Below are 17,341 nucleotides of genomic sequence, written 5' to 3' on the forward strand. Positions count from 1 at the left end.
TTTTATTTTTTATTATTTTTTTTATAACATCTTCATTTCGGATATTAATTTCAATTTTCTTTTGATTTTCTGTAGCAGTTGCTACATAACTTGAAAGCCCTTGATCTCCGCTGTTGCCGTTCCTTACAGAAATCACCGGACTTTTTACAAGTCCCAAATCTTGTAGAGTTGATATTGGAATACTGTATTAGTCTGTCCGAGATTCACCCCTCCATTGGTCATCTTAAAAGACTTTCTTTGGTGAACCTTAGCTATTGTCATAAGCTTATTTCTCTTCCAAGGGATTTCTATAAATTGAAATCTGTTGAGACTCTTCTTCTTAATGGATGTTGGAAATTCAGAGAAATGCACGGGGATATAGGGGAGATGATATCACTGAGAACACTTGAAGCAGAGCAAACAGCCATATGAGAAGTACCACCTTCCATAGTAGGATTGAAGAATCTCACTCGTTTCTCTCTGGAGTGTAATTTGAGCGGTATTCAATTGCCCCATTCGTTACTGGGATTAAACTCTTTAAGGGAATTAAATCTCTCATGGTGCAAATTAGCCGATGACGCAATCCCTAAGGATCTTGGGAGTCTAATTTCTTTACAAGTTTTGGATCTTTCTTGGAATGTTTTTCATACCCTACCCAGCCTCAGTGGTCTTTCAAAGCTTGAAACTCTGCGGTTACATAATTGCTTTAACCTTCGTACAATCCCTGATATACCACCAAATGTGGAAGTTCAGCTTGTGTAATATCCTGAGGTTGATGCGTGCAATGTTATGTAGGCAGAGAAGATTGGGAGGAGCTACTATACGAAGACTATCTTTTCAAGCTTTTACTTTGGAGTTTGAGGTTCTTTGGGGCGCTTGAAGTAGATTCTACAGCCATAAGACAATTACCACCTTCCATAGTAGGATTGAAGAATCTCACTTTTATCTCTGCGTACTGTGCCTGGTCATTTGCCCAAATTACCTGATGATGCAATCCCTAAGGATCTTGGAGGGGATGATGTTCATACCTTACCTAGCCTCAGTGGCCTTTCAAAGCTTGGAGGGCATGGATGCATATATCTTCATACAATCCGTGATTTACCAAGAAGTTTGAAATTTATGTATGCCATTGATTGCCCTACATTGGAAACAATGCCCAATTTTTCGGAAATGTCAAATATGAGAGAACTGGAAGCAAGTGATTCTCCCAAACTCACTTGAGCTCCACGCTTGGATAAGTTATTAAACCCCATGACATGGACTGATATGAAAAGGTTTACCAATCTCACAGCTGATTTTGGCAAGAACATCATACAGGTATCTCTCTCCCCCCTCCCCCTCTCTCCCCTAAGTTCTAATTGCCTTCCTATTGTGCGCATGCAGATTCCTATGGTTTTTCCAAAGAGTAGTTGTATTGAATTTTGAAGATATATTGCATTCAGAAACATTTCAATATTACAAGAACCGATATAAAATGCATCTAATGATTCGAGAAATAGCACTCGAATTCGCAGAAATACAAATGCACCAACGTTTTTCTTGTCAAATGCACGTTCTCATTTTACGAGTGCAACCATTCTTAATATTCAACACTAGGCATCTGCTTCTTCTTCCTTAGGGTTTTCGTCTGCAAGACCAGCTTTGATTGGGGAAGCGTCACTTTTATAGTCCGTAATAATTCTCTTCTCACTTTCTTCACTCACAACATTTTTGGTCTGCATAAAGAACATTACTACGTTTAGCTTCGTAAAGTTATATTTGTAAGGTGAAAAAAAAAAGCAGAAATTTTCTAAAACGATTTTGAGACAAGGAAGACTTACAACTGATTTAGTTACTTTAGGATTTTTGGCTGGGTTTTCCTTCTTTAAGTGATTTCTTTTCCGCTCGGTTGAGTTACATGCTACATTTCTGAGATGAGCGTTTCGAGATTGTGATTGTCGCAGTAATTGGTTGCCGAGATATTGACTTGAAACAGTCTTCTCACCTTCCTTAAACTGTTTCTTCAGAGCAGCCTGCAAAGGTCTCGAGGGGTACTCTTCGATTCCCATGAGCTTGGCAATCAGACTCGGCCCTTTCCCCTCCTTTTGCGAAGCAGCTGTTGCTGCAATGGTGGCGTCACTGGTGGTATGAAACATAGAACTCTGGGTTGAAGTATCCAAGCACGAATCTATATATCGAAAATAGTTTACCCTTTTCGACAGATTATTTTCCACCAGTTTCTGCCTCGCAAGGCTGTCTCTGATCACCTTCTTAAGCTCTTGATTTCCATTCCTCGAAAACCATCAGCAGAACGCCTCGGTTTTTCAAATTCCATCAGACTTGTGTTTTTTTGTTCAAGTGAGACATACTCTGAAGCTTCCTGTGCAGCTTGCTAAGCATGACAAGAGAACCCTCCCGATCAAGAGCTCCTTCCAAGTAGTATTTCACAATGTCCTTCTACTGCTGCCCTTCGAACCTCATCTCTTTCGACCAGGAATCAATTGTGTGGTTTAGCTTCTGAGATCCTCTGGACACTTTGACACATTTTTAGATTTCACTATATCTGTCTCTGGTGAGTTCCTAATAACCGAAGTCACCTTTTGGATCTTATCAACCTTCTTGTCAATTGCCTCCTATCTATGTGGTTTGAGATCTGCAGAATGAGAAGCTTTCAACCTTCTCGAAGCCTTTTCTTTCGTCTTGGCCTCTCTTTCTTCAGGTTTCTCTGCTGTCCCTTTCCACTTTTTAGCTTTTTCTTCCTTGTCAAACCTTTTGCTTGGAATCTCTTCTGCTTTCATTTTTCGGTGCATTTTTTCAGACTTCAAAGCTCCTTTTGCTCCCAAACTTTTCGGCATCTTTTTTGTGTAGAAAGCTTCCTCTCCTCGACCCAATGGTGCATGAGGCTCCTCCGATTACATAGATGAAAAAGGAACTACTTTGTAAGCTTTTGGATTTCCTGCTTATGTGTGAGGCACAGGTTGACTTGGGAGTGATTCCAAATTTCGTCACCTTCACTGTGGTGCCTGAATTTATCTAATTGCTCTATTGAGGTGATTTCCAGTGCACCTCTGGTGTGATGCCAAAGGCCAGAGTGATTCCAGATCTCTCTTTTGTTCCCATCTCTTCTTATTGTTGCATACTCTCTAGATAAGACTAGAAATTGAGCCCGCGCGATGCCGCGGGTTTTAAAACTGTGTTAAACATGTGAAATATATTAAATTTATTATCATCTATATTAAAATTTATTTATTTACATTCTATGATTCTAATGTTCAATCATACTTCTATATGAACCCAAAGGAATGATTTTTGCATATACCTTGGTGGGTTCATTCCCCAGATGAGTTTCTCATATTCATCATCCATGTCATGTGAAAATCTCATGCTAACTTCTGCAAAAAGCGACCAAAAAAATGAAAAATAAAATTAGACACAAAGGTTGGAGAGAATATAAAACTAATTAGAGAGATTGAATAAATTCAAGAAAAAACATTTAAGAGAAATTGAATAAAGAAAAAAAATCATCATTTCAATTATTTTTTCAGTCTTGCAATTGGGATTACACGGGAAATATAACTAAAACCCCCAACTTAGAAACTACAACTATTTTTACAAATTTCCATCACCCAATGTTGAAAAATGAAAATTAAGAAGCAACGTGGAAGCAGGCAGACAACAGAATAAAAGAGCGGAACATGCGAGAACCGAAACGTTAAAAACAGAACATACCCATTTCAAAGACCAAAATCCCAGAAAAACAGTATATTAGCACTCCATGCAGTACTCCAGAATCAAAAATTAGAAAAATTGAGTTTGATAACATTGTACCTTAAGATAAAAACTCAAATTCATAAAGCATTTGTCCAAAGTATTTATTAGAGAAACTTACATGCTGATGAAGGTGTTGATCTGTTGTATCATGTTGCGAATATAATAGTTTCTCAGCATTCATATGTTTTTCATACACACTGCAGAAAATCCGACCATAAAATTGCACAGAAAAATTTTAATAAAAAAATGTACAATGATAAATTCCAATCTATAGCACAATAAAGAACAAAGAAAATGTCACTTATTGTAAAGCACCTGCTTTGTTTCATCATCGTCTGCACAATCTTCTACCGATTCATACCTAAATATCGATAAGATCAAACAAATAAATCCCCTAAACATATGCAAATCCAAACTCCAGCAGTTCTGAAGAAACCTAAAACAAAAATTGTTCTTATCTTCTATATTATTTTGGATTTCAAATTGAACAAAAAAAAAAAATTTACCTAATTCAATGCACATAAATATTTCCAAGATACCTAACCCTCCATTTGGTTGCTGAGGAGACTGAAAAAAGAGTACAAATTTGAATAACATGATTTTAGTTGTTCGTATTACTAAAGAATTATAGAATAACCCAAATCAGCCAGTCAACTAAAACCAAAGATTTAAGTTCTGTTATTTCATTTTCTTTTCAAACCTTTTTATCAGCAACCCAAGAACAATTTCAGTCGAAGTTCTGTTAGTTGTTCACTATTGTTATTTTATGAGATTGTTTTGAGAACAAATCAATTTGGGTAGGAGTTTTGATGGAGTAACCAAACACAACTGCAAAATTGAAAAAGCTAAATTAGCAATTGTAATATGAAAGGGGTTGCACAAAAAGGTTCACACAACCAATACAAAAATCCTTATAAAAACGGAGTGTGACAAACAATTTCATAATTCACAAAAAATTGACACATTAGCCCACAATAGTTTATCGTCATAATAAAAGCAAGAAGAAACCCAAAAAATTACTCCAAAAAAAAAGGGAAAAAAAATCCAAACCTCGAGAGTTTGATTCTACCGCTGCACCTTGAGAATGTCCTTAAAGTCCTGTTAAAAAAAAATTAAAAATGAAAGCCCAACATAAGCACCAACACTGATGATGACAGAGGAGATAAACACCAAAAATGAAGAATAAGAAACTTCACAACCCAGAAGCTAATTAGTATAGAAAATTATAATCAAATCCAAATAAAAGTGTAAACCCAAAATCTGATTTCAATATAATCAAACAACAAAAAAGCAAATTCAAGTCCAATATGATAAAAAACAAAACAAAGCTCTGAAATTTTGAAATTGGTCATAATATTCTCTCAATCTGTTGGTTTGCATCAGAGAAGCTTGGTTGCATGCAAACCCAAAATGATTTTGCACCTGCAAATATTATACTCGATGATCAAGTCCAATGAATTCAAAGATACAAAGAAACTAAACAAAATCTATACCTTTGTCTTTTCTCGGATATGAAATTTTCGAGAGCCCCATCCTCCTTTTCTTCAGTCCAGACAACAGATTGAGAAACCCCTTTACAGAATACACACATGCATGAGTCAGAGTCGCTTGATTTGACATTAGGTCATGAAAACGAAGAAAGGGAGAGGTGGCCGTGGTTTACCTTTATCAGTGACGGGATAAGTGGAGTCCTCCGTGAAGGCAGAGTCTTGATGATGAGTGCAGAGCCGATTTGAGCAAGGCACCGCGAGATGGTGATGGATCCTGATACAGTGTGGGGGTTGGATTTTTGGAGACGACTCAACTCAACAATCTCAAACTGCTGCTCCTCAGCTTCACAGATGCGAAGAGGCCTTCCAAATAGACCCAAATCCCAGACTCAGAGAGAGACAAATATTTGGAAATTTGTTATACAACTCTCTCACAGAAAGACAACAACGTTTTGGGATGACGACTCTCACAAAAATAGAACATCATTTGACAGCGAGAAAGCACAAAGCAAAATGAAATCGAAAGTTAAACCGAAGGAAGATGCAGGTGGAAAATGTTTGAGAGTGAGAGAAACACAGAGGGGTAAGCAACTGAGCAAATTTGCAAAAGAAAGAAGGAAAACGAAAGGTAAAGCAAACACAGTCAAAACAGGGCATCCAACGATGATCGATGCGTGGCCCAAATCGAAACCTCGAGAGTTCGTATAGCACACGGACGCGTGGACAGCAGGGCAAGGTAGTAACAAATACAACCAATAAAAAAAGTGAAACAAAGTCCAAGCCATGCATAACCGGCAGATAGAATCAAATGAGGGCAAATTCGGGATTTTACTATACAAAAAGAACAAAAAGTAATGGCTGAAGACTAACTTGAGGGGCATTTTCGTCCGCACACTGCCTTAGAACAGTAACCACATGTTTGGGTTTTAGTATATATAGAATATATGGTCACTCGTGCAATCAAAAACCTTTTTCTAAGAATAAGACAACTAAGCATCCAAGTTGAAGAAAATCAAACCGACTAATGCAAGTTAGAATATACCAATCCAATAATGGGGTTTAAGGAATGCATTCCAGAATATGACGTAACAAAAATGTTGAATCCAAGTTGAGCATATATTGGAGAGAAGAAGCTATCCAAAAAGTGAATAACCACCATGTGATATAGAAAGTGATCGCTACTGGAAATAGGATCACACTGCAAAAGAACAAAGAGTGAGCAGCTAATATTTATATATATATGATCAATAAGCAATCTCGAAGAAAGAGAACGAAGCCTTGATCTCATTAGCTACTAGATTAAACGGATGCGTCAAGAAAAATCCATGCACACGACATGATTAGCGTAAAATTACATGAAATTGGCTCGGTCTAAAACTTATAAGAGGCTAAGTTGTGCATTTCTTGAATTCATCTAGCTAGAGGCTATTTCTTTATCTTATCCAACTATTCCTTTGCCTGTAACAAAACTCCTAGAGTTCAAACAAATGAGAAAATAATAGAGAAAAATAGATTATAAATGCATGCCAACAATCTAAGTTTAAGTTCCCGTCACTACTAAAGCATTCCATCTTTCAGCATACCTCATGGCTCAAGCTAATAAATTTAACTAATCTCAGCTCTATATCTTAAGAATAATCAGAAATCCAACAACTTTAAAGATATTTGACCCTCCCCACAGCATAGGATTGATGGTTGGCACACACAGTATCGATATGGTATTGCATACGAACATGATTTGAACAAAATAGGAGCCAGAAGAAAGAAATGGCCATCATCCTATCATGAACTTTTTTGATGACCAACATCTAACAACTTTAGAAAACGTCTGCGCACAGATAAAAGAGATAAGAATGATTGTTGTGAAGATTAAGAAAAAGGAGCACAAACACTCAAAAAGTATGAGAACTTCTGCGGCAGCAACTTAGACCACCAAAAGCAACCAACTTTGACACACTCTAACCGGTTCTTGATAAATTACTGCTGACTTACAAGCCAAATTTTTACGTGCGTACCAGTGGTATAATGCAGCAGGAACACCTTTAAACTGACTAAAAGTAGAACGCAACGATGTCACTAAATTTCTTGTAGAAATGCTTAGACATACCCGAATCAATTGTTTGATCTTCTTATCACATTACTTGGAAGCTCGAGCAGAGAAATAGAGCGGAAAGTAATACCGAAAATCCAAATTAGCACATTACAAGTCCAAATGAACTGATGCAAAATTGACAAACAAAACAAGACCCAAATCTGAGTTTGCTCCTCCATTAGCCTCAGGAAACACTAAATCAGACAATGTCAAACACAAAATTAGAAATTTAATCGCCACAATCAACCCATAAATCACAATTAACACACACATACTAACATAAATTCGCAATCTATGCAAAAAATTTCAGCTTTTCCCTCGAATTTTCCTCCATTTTCTCAGCAACCAAACACAACACAACACGCAAAGCAATGAAAACAAACAGCAATCGAAACTCACCTCGCGGCCGGTGCGGTAGGAGGAGGAGGAAGACGAGGAGGGTTTGGACGATGCATCTTCGTCGCCGTAGTCCGCCACCGGAATGAGAAGCTCACGATCGCGGTTCTCTGTCTCTGCTAGCCGGATTATTACGTGTGAGGAGTTGAAGGAAATGTTGTGTTTTGTTGTATCGCTAATTAAACAGGGGGCGGATTAATTAATGCTTAATATCTCATTGTTTCTCAATTTTTTGGCAATGAAATCTTTAGATAAGAAAGTTGTTCAATATTTATACATACACGCTTCTTGAATGTAATTTGGATGCTCTTTTAAATTATTCAACTCAGTTTTGGATTCTTAAGAGCGGATTAGAATGAGTAGAACCGAGCTTAAAGTGAAAAATGATAAGAGCCTTTTAAATGACATGTCAAATTTATAGTAACATCATTAACTTTTAGAGAACACAATTGAGTTTGGCTTTAACTGAAATGTTTTAGTCACATGAAATAATGGCTTCAATAAGTGCGGCCAATTTTAACATCATTTTTGTATTTTCTCTCTTTTTTAAACACCATGCCCACCTATTTCTACCATTAAATTTAAAGTGGAGCTCAATGTAGATACATAAATAACTTTTACAAATTAAAAGCCCTCATCTTGTTGGAGACAGCATTTGTAGATGGACAAAGGGAAGGAAAAAAAAAAAAATTTAAGTTGGTTTTTGTTAAGAGAAAGGAAAGACAAAAAATGCCATGGGACTAGACTTGGACATCTTATTTCCTTATGATTCCAACATTTTTGAAAGTTGAAGTTTGAGCAAGCCTAAAGAAGTTGAAAAGTATGTTTTAAAGTTTGTCTGTTGAACTTTGAACATCATATAACATAAATCAAACATCATAGACTAAGAAATACTCGCACCAAACATTTTACTCAATATCAAAATACGTTTTTTACGCTGTAAAAGTCACTTCTTTATAACATAAAAGCACATATTGGATTGTTTGCCAAATAACAAACTACTTCTTCGTAAACGTGCTACTAACAAAAATGTTTTATAGAGAAGCGCTCTCAAACAATCCAGTATTCATCTAGATTTATATATATTGCTTCCTAATAATAATGAAATATAGAGAAGTGCTCCCAAACAACCCCTAACAAAGAAATATTGAGATAAGAGAGGTCTTTGTTGGCAATTTGTTTCCCCTTTGATAGGTGCCTCATGGTGCAAGAAGCATGGGGATGATGACCACGATGGTGATGACGGATACGATTATGCCCCAGCAACATGCATAGAAGGTGATGGCGATGACGATGATTCAAATTATGATTATGCTCCAGCAGCATCTATAGAAGGTGATGACGGCAACAACGATGATGGTGGTTATGATTATGCACCCGTTACATAAGAAATTAGTAGTTTATTTTTCATGTTTTTATGCAGGCTAACTAGCTTTGATGAATTGAGGAATTATAACGTGCTAGTAGGATTGCTTGATCTCTTCGAAATTTTTTGTTAAGGATCGAACTATTTACGAAGTACGTTCACTTTAAGAATAAGACAATTAAGCATCCAAGTTAATGAAAATCAAACCCCTAGCTTCACCAGCATCTGGATTTCCTTTCTCTAAGGATAGAAACTGTCTTTACTGAATTCGGATTATCGCACCAAAATTTGTGTCTAGGATTTGATGAACAGAGAAAATGGACTAGATACTTAGCTCAGCAACGTCATACCCCAAGACCAATAGCTAATGCAAGTTATAATGTACCAATCAAATAATGGGGTTTAAGGAAAGCATTTCAGAATACTTCATACCAAAAATGTCGATTCCAAGTTGAGCATGGATTGGAGAGAAGAAGCGATCCGCAAAGTGAATAAACCACCACGTGATATAGAAAGTGATCACTATTGGAAATAGGACACAGTGCTAGCCCTTGCATTTTGGACCCAACCCGTTAATATTTGTATTTGGGTGGATGCTTAACGGGTCGGGTCGTTAACGGGTGAACCCGTTAACAATCCGTTAAATAACGGGTCATTTTGGGTCAATCCGTTAGACCCGTTAGGACCCGTTAACATCCGTTAGCACCCGTTAGTTGAAGATATTTTAGTAATTTTAGTAAAATTTTAATGACAAAAAATAAACTTTATGCAAAAAATAAAAATAAAAATAATTGTTAACGAGTGTTAACGGGTGAAACGGGTAACCCGTTAGCTTAACGGGTCGGGTTCGGGTGACCCGTTAGCTTAATGGGTTGGGTTCGGGTGACCCGTTAACTTAACGGATCGGGTTCAACCCGACCCAAACCCAATAAATCCGACCCGTTTACAGGTCTACACAGTGCATAGAACAAAGAGTGAGCAGCTAATATGATACATACGAGCAAAAAGCAATCTTGAAGAAACAAACCCGTTAATCGTCACTTAATTAATAATCCAATCATCTATCACCACATCATTTGATTTGCAAATTTGGTTTTAAAAAAAATTGATATCTCATTACTCTTTTAATAATTTAAAGAAAGAATCCAACAATCAACCATTAGCTCATTTTTTTTTTTAAACTTATCACGTAGCTCTTTTTCAAAACATAAACAAGCAAGTAGTCTAATTCTTTAAAGATATTTGACCCTCCCCACAACATAGAATTGATGGTTTACTTTACACAGTACCGGAAGGAAAATTGACAAACAAAGCGAGACCCAAATCTGAGTTTGCTCCTCCATTAGCCTCATGAAACTGTAAATCAGACTACGTCAAACACAAAATTAGAATCTTAATCAACAAAATCAACCCATAAATTACAATTAACACAGACACACTAACTTCAATTAACACAAACACACTAACGTCAAGTACACAATTTGATTGGAGGAATACCCAATCCGATGGATCTTATAAGTGTTGCACTTAACAAACGTTTGTACCCTAGAAACTATTTAGGCATAGAGTGATGACCATTTACTTAAACTATATTTTGTAGATCAAATGATGTGTAATTGATGATTGAATTGCTTCTTTAGTAATCTAAATAAAGAATTCAACCGTCGAATGTCACATCATTCGATTTACAAAATATAATATGACCGAAGGAAAAAACTGAGAAGGCTGTTGTTTTAGACCATATTTTGTAAACCACATTATGTAGCGGTTGGTAGTGGAATTATATTTTAATAAGAGTAATGCTAGGAAAGCTAAATTCTTAAATTAAATTTGCAATCCAAATGATGTGTCACTAATAAAAAATAAGCATGTTAATCGGCACTTAATTAATAATCTAATCATCTATGATCATATCATTTGATTTGCAAATTTAGTTTAAAAAATTTAGTCTCCTATTACTCTTTTAATAATTCAAAGAAAAAAAAATCTAATAATCAATACCATATCAGGTAGCTCTTTTTCAAAACGTAGAAACAAAATATTTTTAATCAATAAAAAAGGAGAGAAAAGTCTGCAAATAATATTCACAATTTTGTCAATTTTTGGTGGGATATTATATTCACAATTACCCGATTAAAAGACCAAAAAGTCTTCAAAACGCGTTCTCCCTCCCCTTATATGAACAAAATCTCAAGGCCGTAGAAATTTCTTCTGCCTCCTCTGAGCTCGCCGGAGCTCCCTCCGAGATCTCAACCTCCGCCGCAAGCCCGCCCTCTGCTCTTTGGCTTCAAAGATCCGAGCTTTTCTGTATGTTGGTGATGTACAATTTCTTCCATAACTCTAAATTTCAGTCGAATCAATCGTCGTTAATGCATTAATTTCATACCCAAATAGTAGATCGGCATAATTTTCAAAATCCATATCTCAGATTTCTCTATGAAGTGTTCACCTCTTCGATTTTACTCGCTTGCCTCTGTTAGTGTAGCCTTTCACTGTCCGTGTAGCTCTTGAAATTTTGAAGATCTACTGGATTTTTTGCTCTGAATTCGAATTGGTACTCTAGTTAGTGACAATGTCTGCGATTAGAGTCGATTCCGCTAAGCCGTATTTCGCTACGAGCAGTCTAGTGATTGGGTATGCTCTCTGTTCTAGCTTATTAGCTGTGATAAACAAGTTTGCCATTACCAAATTCAACTACCCTGGCCTTTTGACTGCATTGCAGTACCTTACTTCTGCTTTGGGAGTTTGGGTTTTGGGAAAGTCGGGATTTTTGCACCACGATCCCTTCACATGGCAGACGGCGAAGAAGTTTTTACCTGCTGCACTTGTGTTCTACCTTGCCATCTTTACCAACACCAATCTTCTTCGCCATGCCAATGTGGATACTTTTATAGTGTTTAGATCCTGCACACCCCTTTTGGTTGCGTTGGCGGATACTGCGTTTAGGAAACAGCCTATCCCGTCTAAGCTTACCTTTGTGTCGTTGTTGATCATTTTGGGTGGAGCTGTTGGTTATGTGGCCACAGATTCGGGTTTTACTTTGACTGCGTATTCATGGGCGTTTGCTTACTTGGTGACCATTACAACTGAGATGGTTTATATTAAGCATATGGTCACGAATCTCGGGTTGAACACTTGGGGGTTTGTGTTGTACAACAATCTTTTGTCACTGATGATGGCTCCACCATTTTGGATAATTACCGGAGAGTATTCTGATGTGTTTGCTGCCTTGGGGTCGAATGCTGCGGATTTCTTTGAACCTGGTGCACTTTTCGCGGTCTCATTGTCATGTGTGTTTGGATTGCTCATCAGTTTCTTTGGGTTTGCAGCAAGGAAGGCAATCTCTGCTACTGCATTTACCGTGACTGGTGTTGTGAACAAGTTTCTTACGGTTGCAATCAATGTGCTAATTTGGGATAAGCATGCTAGTCCATTCGGTTTGCTCTGTCTCCTCTTAACAATCGTAGGGGGTGTTCTTTATCAGCAGTCCGTAACTGGAGTAAGCAGTGCTCCATCACCACGTGAAACAACAGCATCTAAGCAGGCTCTCAGTGAGAGTGATGGTGATGACTTTTCCGAAGAAAATCAAGTGAAGGTAATTTCCGGTAGACTTGCTTCTAAGTGAGAATTCCATTCTACTTTGTCATTTCGTAGCTACTGGTGAAGCTGCAGTGCATGTTTGAAGTTTTATCTTTAGCAATTAGTAATTAGGAAATTTTCTGTGTTTGATATCGACAATGATTTGTTAAATTATGTTACTATAATTTGATATCTTGGAGCACGTCAGCTCACCTTATCACCTGTGATTAATGACAATGCCATACTTTTTATCTCAAAATTCTGTTGTATCTGATTCATTTCTATAAACATTTCCTTGTAGAACTTCATGTTTTTCTAATAGTTAATTGATCCGATATTTTCGGGAGATTCTTGGATTACAATAGACACCATAGCTTTGTGACTTTTCAATGAACATGAATTTTGAAGTTTGTTAATATATTCAAAGCTGCATCACCAGAAATCCTTACAAGAACAAGATCCGTCCCTAAACCGATGAAAGCGGTTTCTGTCCCGCACGATTATTTCTCTGTTGTAAACTTTCGAGATGAGCTTGGTTGCAGTGTGGCAATCGCTGCATACTCTGAGGTTTTTCACAACTCGTATTGTTGTCCTCGGTTTTGTGCTTATGAGCCCAAATGCAATTGCCAGCTTTTCACTGTGGAGGCTGAGTGCAGTCTCCTTCTCTTCTTCATCTATATCCAACAACACCTCGGATTTCTCAGGAACATAACCGGCTTTCTTCAACCGGCTGATCATGTCTTCCAGCATTTCGTAGATGTTTGTTGTTTGCGGGTGAGATGAATCGCCCTTCACAAATTCATGGACAATGCCATCAACCTCAATCAGACTGCAACCAGGAGCTTTCTTTACATTTCTTTCTGCCATGAGTGCCCTGATTCTCTTGGCCTCATCCCACTTCTTCATAGAGCTATATAAGTTTGATAGAAGCACATATGCCCCATCATCGTTCGGGTCAAGTTCTAGAAGCTGTCGAGCAACTCTTTCTGCAGCCGCAAGGTTGCCATGGACTCTGCAGGCACCAAGAAGCCCTCCCAAAACAAAACGATCCGGTGGCATTTGCATCTTCCGAATCAACTCCTCTGCTTCGGCAATGCGACCGGCTCGGCCTAATATGTCAACCATACCACCATAGTGTTCAATGCTAGGCTGAACGCCATACACTTCAGACATTGAGTTAAAATGCGAAATCCCCTCGTCTACTAATCCAGCATGACTACAAGCAGCCAATACCCCAACAAATGTTACTGCATCTGGTTTCACCCCACTCTTCTGCATCTCATGGAAATGCTCCAAAGCCTTCCTCCCTTGTCCACACATCGCAAAACCGGAAATCAACGCTGTCCAAGTCATAACATCCTTCTCAGGCAGCTTTCGGAAAACTTCCAATGCATCGTCTATGCTCCCACATTTTGCATACATGTCAACAAGCGTCGTCCCAAGGGCAACGTCAACCTTAATTTTCTCCTTTTCTATATAGGCATGCAACCACTTACCAAGCTCTAAAGCACCCAAATGGCTGCAAGCAAGCAACAAACTCACCATAGTCACCTGATCTCCCTTTTCTCCTTTGAGCTGCATTTCACGAAAGAGGAGGAACGCTTCATCGTAGTTACTGTCCTCAACATGTCCGTTGATCATGATGTTCCAACTGAACAAGTTCTTCTCCCGCATCGTGTCAAACAAATCTCGAGCAAGCGATACACATCCACACTTGCAATAAACATCCAAGAGAGCCGTATTGAGCTTTAAATGGCTCCCAAAACCGTAATCATCAATGTATCGGTGCACCCTTTTCGCCATGTCTAAATCCCTCGCCCTCGCACATGCAGTCAAGACGTTAACCAAAGTAACCTCATTAGGATCCACATTTTCACTCTCCATCCTCCCAAATAACTTCAAAGCTTCAACGGGTTGATCCCATTTCGCATACGCGTCAATCATGGTTGCCCAAGAAACCACACTCTTCTCAGTCATTTTGTCGAATACCTTCCGAGCGGAGACCAAACATCCACAATTCGCATACATGTTCATCAGAGTGTTCTGAGTGTATGAATCCGAAGCGAAACCAAACTTCGTAGAGTGGCAATGCAGCTGTTTTCCCTCATGCAAATCCCCGCACGACTTGAACAGAGATGGGAATGTGAACCTGTCAGGCACCCAACCTTGCAAAATCATTTCTTGGTAGAAAAGAATGGCGTCCCGGTTCAAATCCTTGTTAGTGTAGCCACGGATGACCGAGTTACAAGTATAGGTGGTGGGATTGCGGATTTGGTTTAGGACTAAACGTGCATAACGGAGGCTCCCAGAGCCTTCCAGAGCCGAAAAGGCAACGACTTTGCTGGCCGTGAAGGCGTCGAAGAAGAGCCCGGTTCGGAGAAGTTGGGCGTGGATTTGCTTGAGCTCGGACATTGTAGAGCATTTGTCTAGTAATGTGAGACATGGGTGCGGTTCAATTGGGTTTTTGGTGACGGTCGCGATGGCGGCCGTGGCGGCGATGGCGGTGGCTGTGGTGGGTTTGGTGTACGAGACTGGGATATCGGAATTGAAAGGCGGTCTAATGTGGTGGAGGGAAAGAGGAGCCGCCATTGTTGCTGGCTGCTCTGTGACTGAGGCTGACAGTTTTGTTAGTTATTACCGTTGAAGAAGCTTTACTTTTAACCGTTTACGTAGAATATCTTCCACTGTGGATAATGCTATTTTTTCCAAAACCAAATTGTGGTTACGGAAGCTCCTGCTATCCTATATTCCGGATTTTTAACAGCTAAATTCTTAATTAAGAAAATAATGACTTTGATCTCGCCGTTAAAAATTCCGAAATATATTATACTCTGAAGCACTATAGGATTATCCTCGTGGTGTCTGAGATATTTTTCAGTGTGACCGGCACACGATGTAGTATATCACGTGTCATTATATAAATAGTGGGATATGTGTGTTAAAAAGTTAATAGCTTAAAAAATAAAATTTCTCATCACTTACATAGAAACACGTGATATATCACTCGTGTTTCCGTCACAATTAAAAAATTCTCATGTCCGTTAACCGGTGACGCGACATGTCACTCATAAAGATGACATTAGCAACAGCGAAATTCCAGAGATATGGCGTCGGCCATTGCCTTGTTCCGTCGGACACTACAACTCATTTGTTATTCTCGACAGCGAGTACTGCTGGTGATAATGTTCATCACTTTGCCTCGAAACCCAGCAGGCAGTTTTTCGCCGTTAATTTGGTGGCCAATCTCGAAATCAGCAGAGAATCTATACAACTTACTTGTTTTTGGAATTTGGTCGAGACTTGCAAGTTGTTTAAGCACTTTGAAAACGATGATTACCTAGTTTTCTACCAAATCTTGAAACTCAAAACCTCTTTGCTTGAAGCGCCCTTGAACAAATGCAACACGATATCTTCGAAAATATGAATGTTTCTAGTTTTTCCTAGGCCTACATCTGCAATATTTTTCATTATTTTGTGCCGCACTATTTTCTTTAATTTTCTTCGCTTTAACTGACCCCAATCATGTCCTACATCATTATACGAAAAAATGGATTCACCATGGCGGTTCAAATGGGGCTAATCTTGTAGGGTTTTTGGAGCATAATTCGAGCTGCTCTATAAGGTCTAGTCCCTAATTTTCAAGATGAAAGGGTTGATAGAACAACGCATCAACTCAAACGACGTTGTGACGGTATTTCAAGTTAATAACGTATTGTCATGTGTTTTAACTTTCTCACGTAATAGTACATAATTGATTTGAAATACCATTACAGTGGCATCTCCATTGCATGAAACATCTTACGTCTTCTTATCTACTCCACTGGCCTTACTCTTTTCTGATCCATACTCTATATATAGTACTGCCATCCAAAATTCAATACATTGTGGAAGGTGGTGTTACAGTTGCTACATACCTATTACACTGAACTGTTCCAGTATTATAGCATTGCTCGGCTCTCATTCTGCAAAATATGTTAAGGTTGGTTGGTCCTGCTTAGCTGGATTGATTGCTGCGCCAAAATCTAAGTGATGTGCTTTATTCACATGTATCGGTTGGACCAAATTTGGTTCGAAAAAGAGGGGTGGTGCCATGTGTGTCTTTCAATTATTACTTCGCAGTGTTTTCCCTGCTGTTTAACATTGCTGAGATATTGATTAACATATATACATATATATTGCTTAGATAATCAGAGATTCCGAACTCGGAAATTTTGAGATGGAAAAGCAAGATATTGAGGTTTCTTAAACAGTTAACGCCACTTCAATGACATGCATATAGATAATCATATGAAGAACATACCGACAATTAAGAAAGGAAGTATGACTTTTAAATTGAGGGGCCAAAATTTAAAATGCTGGCGAAGGGGCCAGGGGCCAAGGCTCGTCAAGTGAGATATATAGACGATTGGATTGGAACCGATAACTATTTTTATGGTATATTGAAAGGAAATAATGAAAATTTTGTGACAACTTGGAGGTAGAAAGTGAATTACTAAAGAGGATTAGAAAGAAGAAGTTTACTTCAGGTCTGATCTTACCATTTTGAAGAAGATTGGAACATATCAGTTCCTTCATAACTAATTCACCTTCAACTCATCTATTTGAATCCAATCTTATAGCAACAAACCCTTAACTTTGGCAAAACTCTGCCTCGTTAGACAAGAGAATTACGGTGTCAATACTAGCGAC

General features: G+C 38.3%; 4 protein-coding genes and 1 pseudogene across 8 annotated transcripts in view; 2 read left to right on the forward strand and 3 right to left on the reverse strand.

The window, feature by feature from the left end:
• LOC126593680 (disease resistance protein RPV1-like) overlaps positions 1-845 on the forward strand; it is an 81,714-nt pseudogene extending 80,869 nt beyond the window's left edge.
• Positions 1-7,994, reverse strand: part of LOC126593636 (uncharacterized) — a 72,637-nt gene extending 64,643 nt beyond the window's left edge. The window contains exons 1-9 of one of the 5 annotated variants that reach the window (XM_050259737.1): positions 5,393-5,955; positions 5,223-5,301; positions 4,780-4,827; positions 4,430-4,557; positions 4,236-4,296; positions 4,045-4,090; positions 3,848-3,926; positions 3,278-3,350; positions 2,226-3,149 (exon numbers count right to left, since the gene is read on the reverse strand). The gene's annotated coding sequence lies outside the window, so the exon portion shown is untranslated. Of the gene's footprint in view, positions 1-2,225; positions 3,150-3,277; positions 3,351-3,847; positions 3,927-4,044; positions 4,091-4,235; positions 4,297-4,429; positions 4,558-4,779; positions 4,828-5,222; positions 5,302-5,392; positions 5,956-6,261; positions 6,418-7,710 lie in introns of those variants that run through there. The other 4 variants (XM_050259744.1, XM_050259732.1, XM_050259749.1 and 1 more) reach the window with 4 other exon arrangements.
• LOC126587930 (uncharacterized) lies at positions 1,389-2,813 on the reverse strand. Its single transcript, XM_050253043.1, has 3 exons — positions 2,635-2,813; positions 1,800-2,262; positions 1,389-1,694 (listed from the first exon to the last, which is right to left on the reverse strand). Exons 1-3 carry the CDS (start codon positions 2,811-2,813, stop codon positions 1,572-1,574), a joined length of 765 nt encoding a protein of 254 aa, XP_050109000.1. The 3' UTR covers positions 1,389-1,571.
• Positions 7,995-11,214: 3,220 nt separating the features above from the next.
• Positions 11,215-12,911, forward strand: LOC126593626 (GDP-fucose transporter 1-like). Its single transcript, XM_050259724.1, has one exon. It carries the CDS (start codon positions 11,646-11,648, stop codon positions 12,696-12,698), a length of 1,053 nt encoding a protein of 350 aa, XP_050115681.1. The 5' UTR covers positions 11,215-11,645; the 3' UTR covers positions 12,699-12,911.
• Positions 12,912-12,942: 31 nt separating this feature from the next.
• Positions 12,943-15,477, reverse strand: LOC126593601 (pentatricopeptide repeat-containing protein At1g08070, chloroplastic-like). Its single transcript, XM_050259706.1, has one exon. It carries the CDS (start codon positions 15,239-15,241, stop codon positions 13,085-13,087), a length of 2,157 nt encoding a protein of 718 aa, XP_050115663.1. The 5' UTR covers positions 15,242-15,477; the 3' UTR covers positions 12,943-13,084.
• Positions 15,478-17,341: the final 1,864 nt, after the last annotated feature.

This window comes from Malus sylvestris, chromosome 2 (assembly GCF_916048215.2).
Source record: "Malus sylvestris chromosome 2, drMalSylv7.2, whole genome shotgun sequence".
NCBI lineage: Eukaryota > Viridiplantae > Streptophyta > Magnoliopsida > Rosales > Rosaceae > Malus > Malus sylvestris.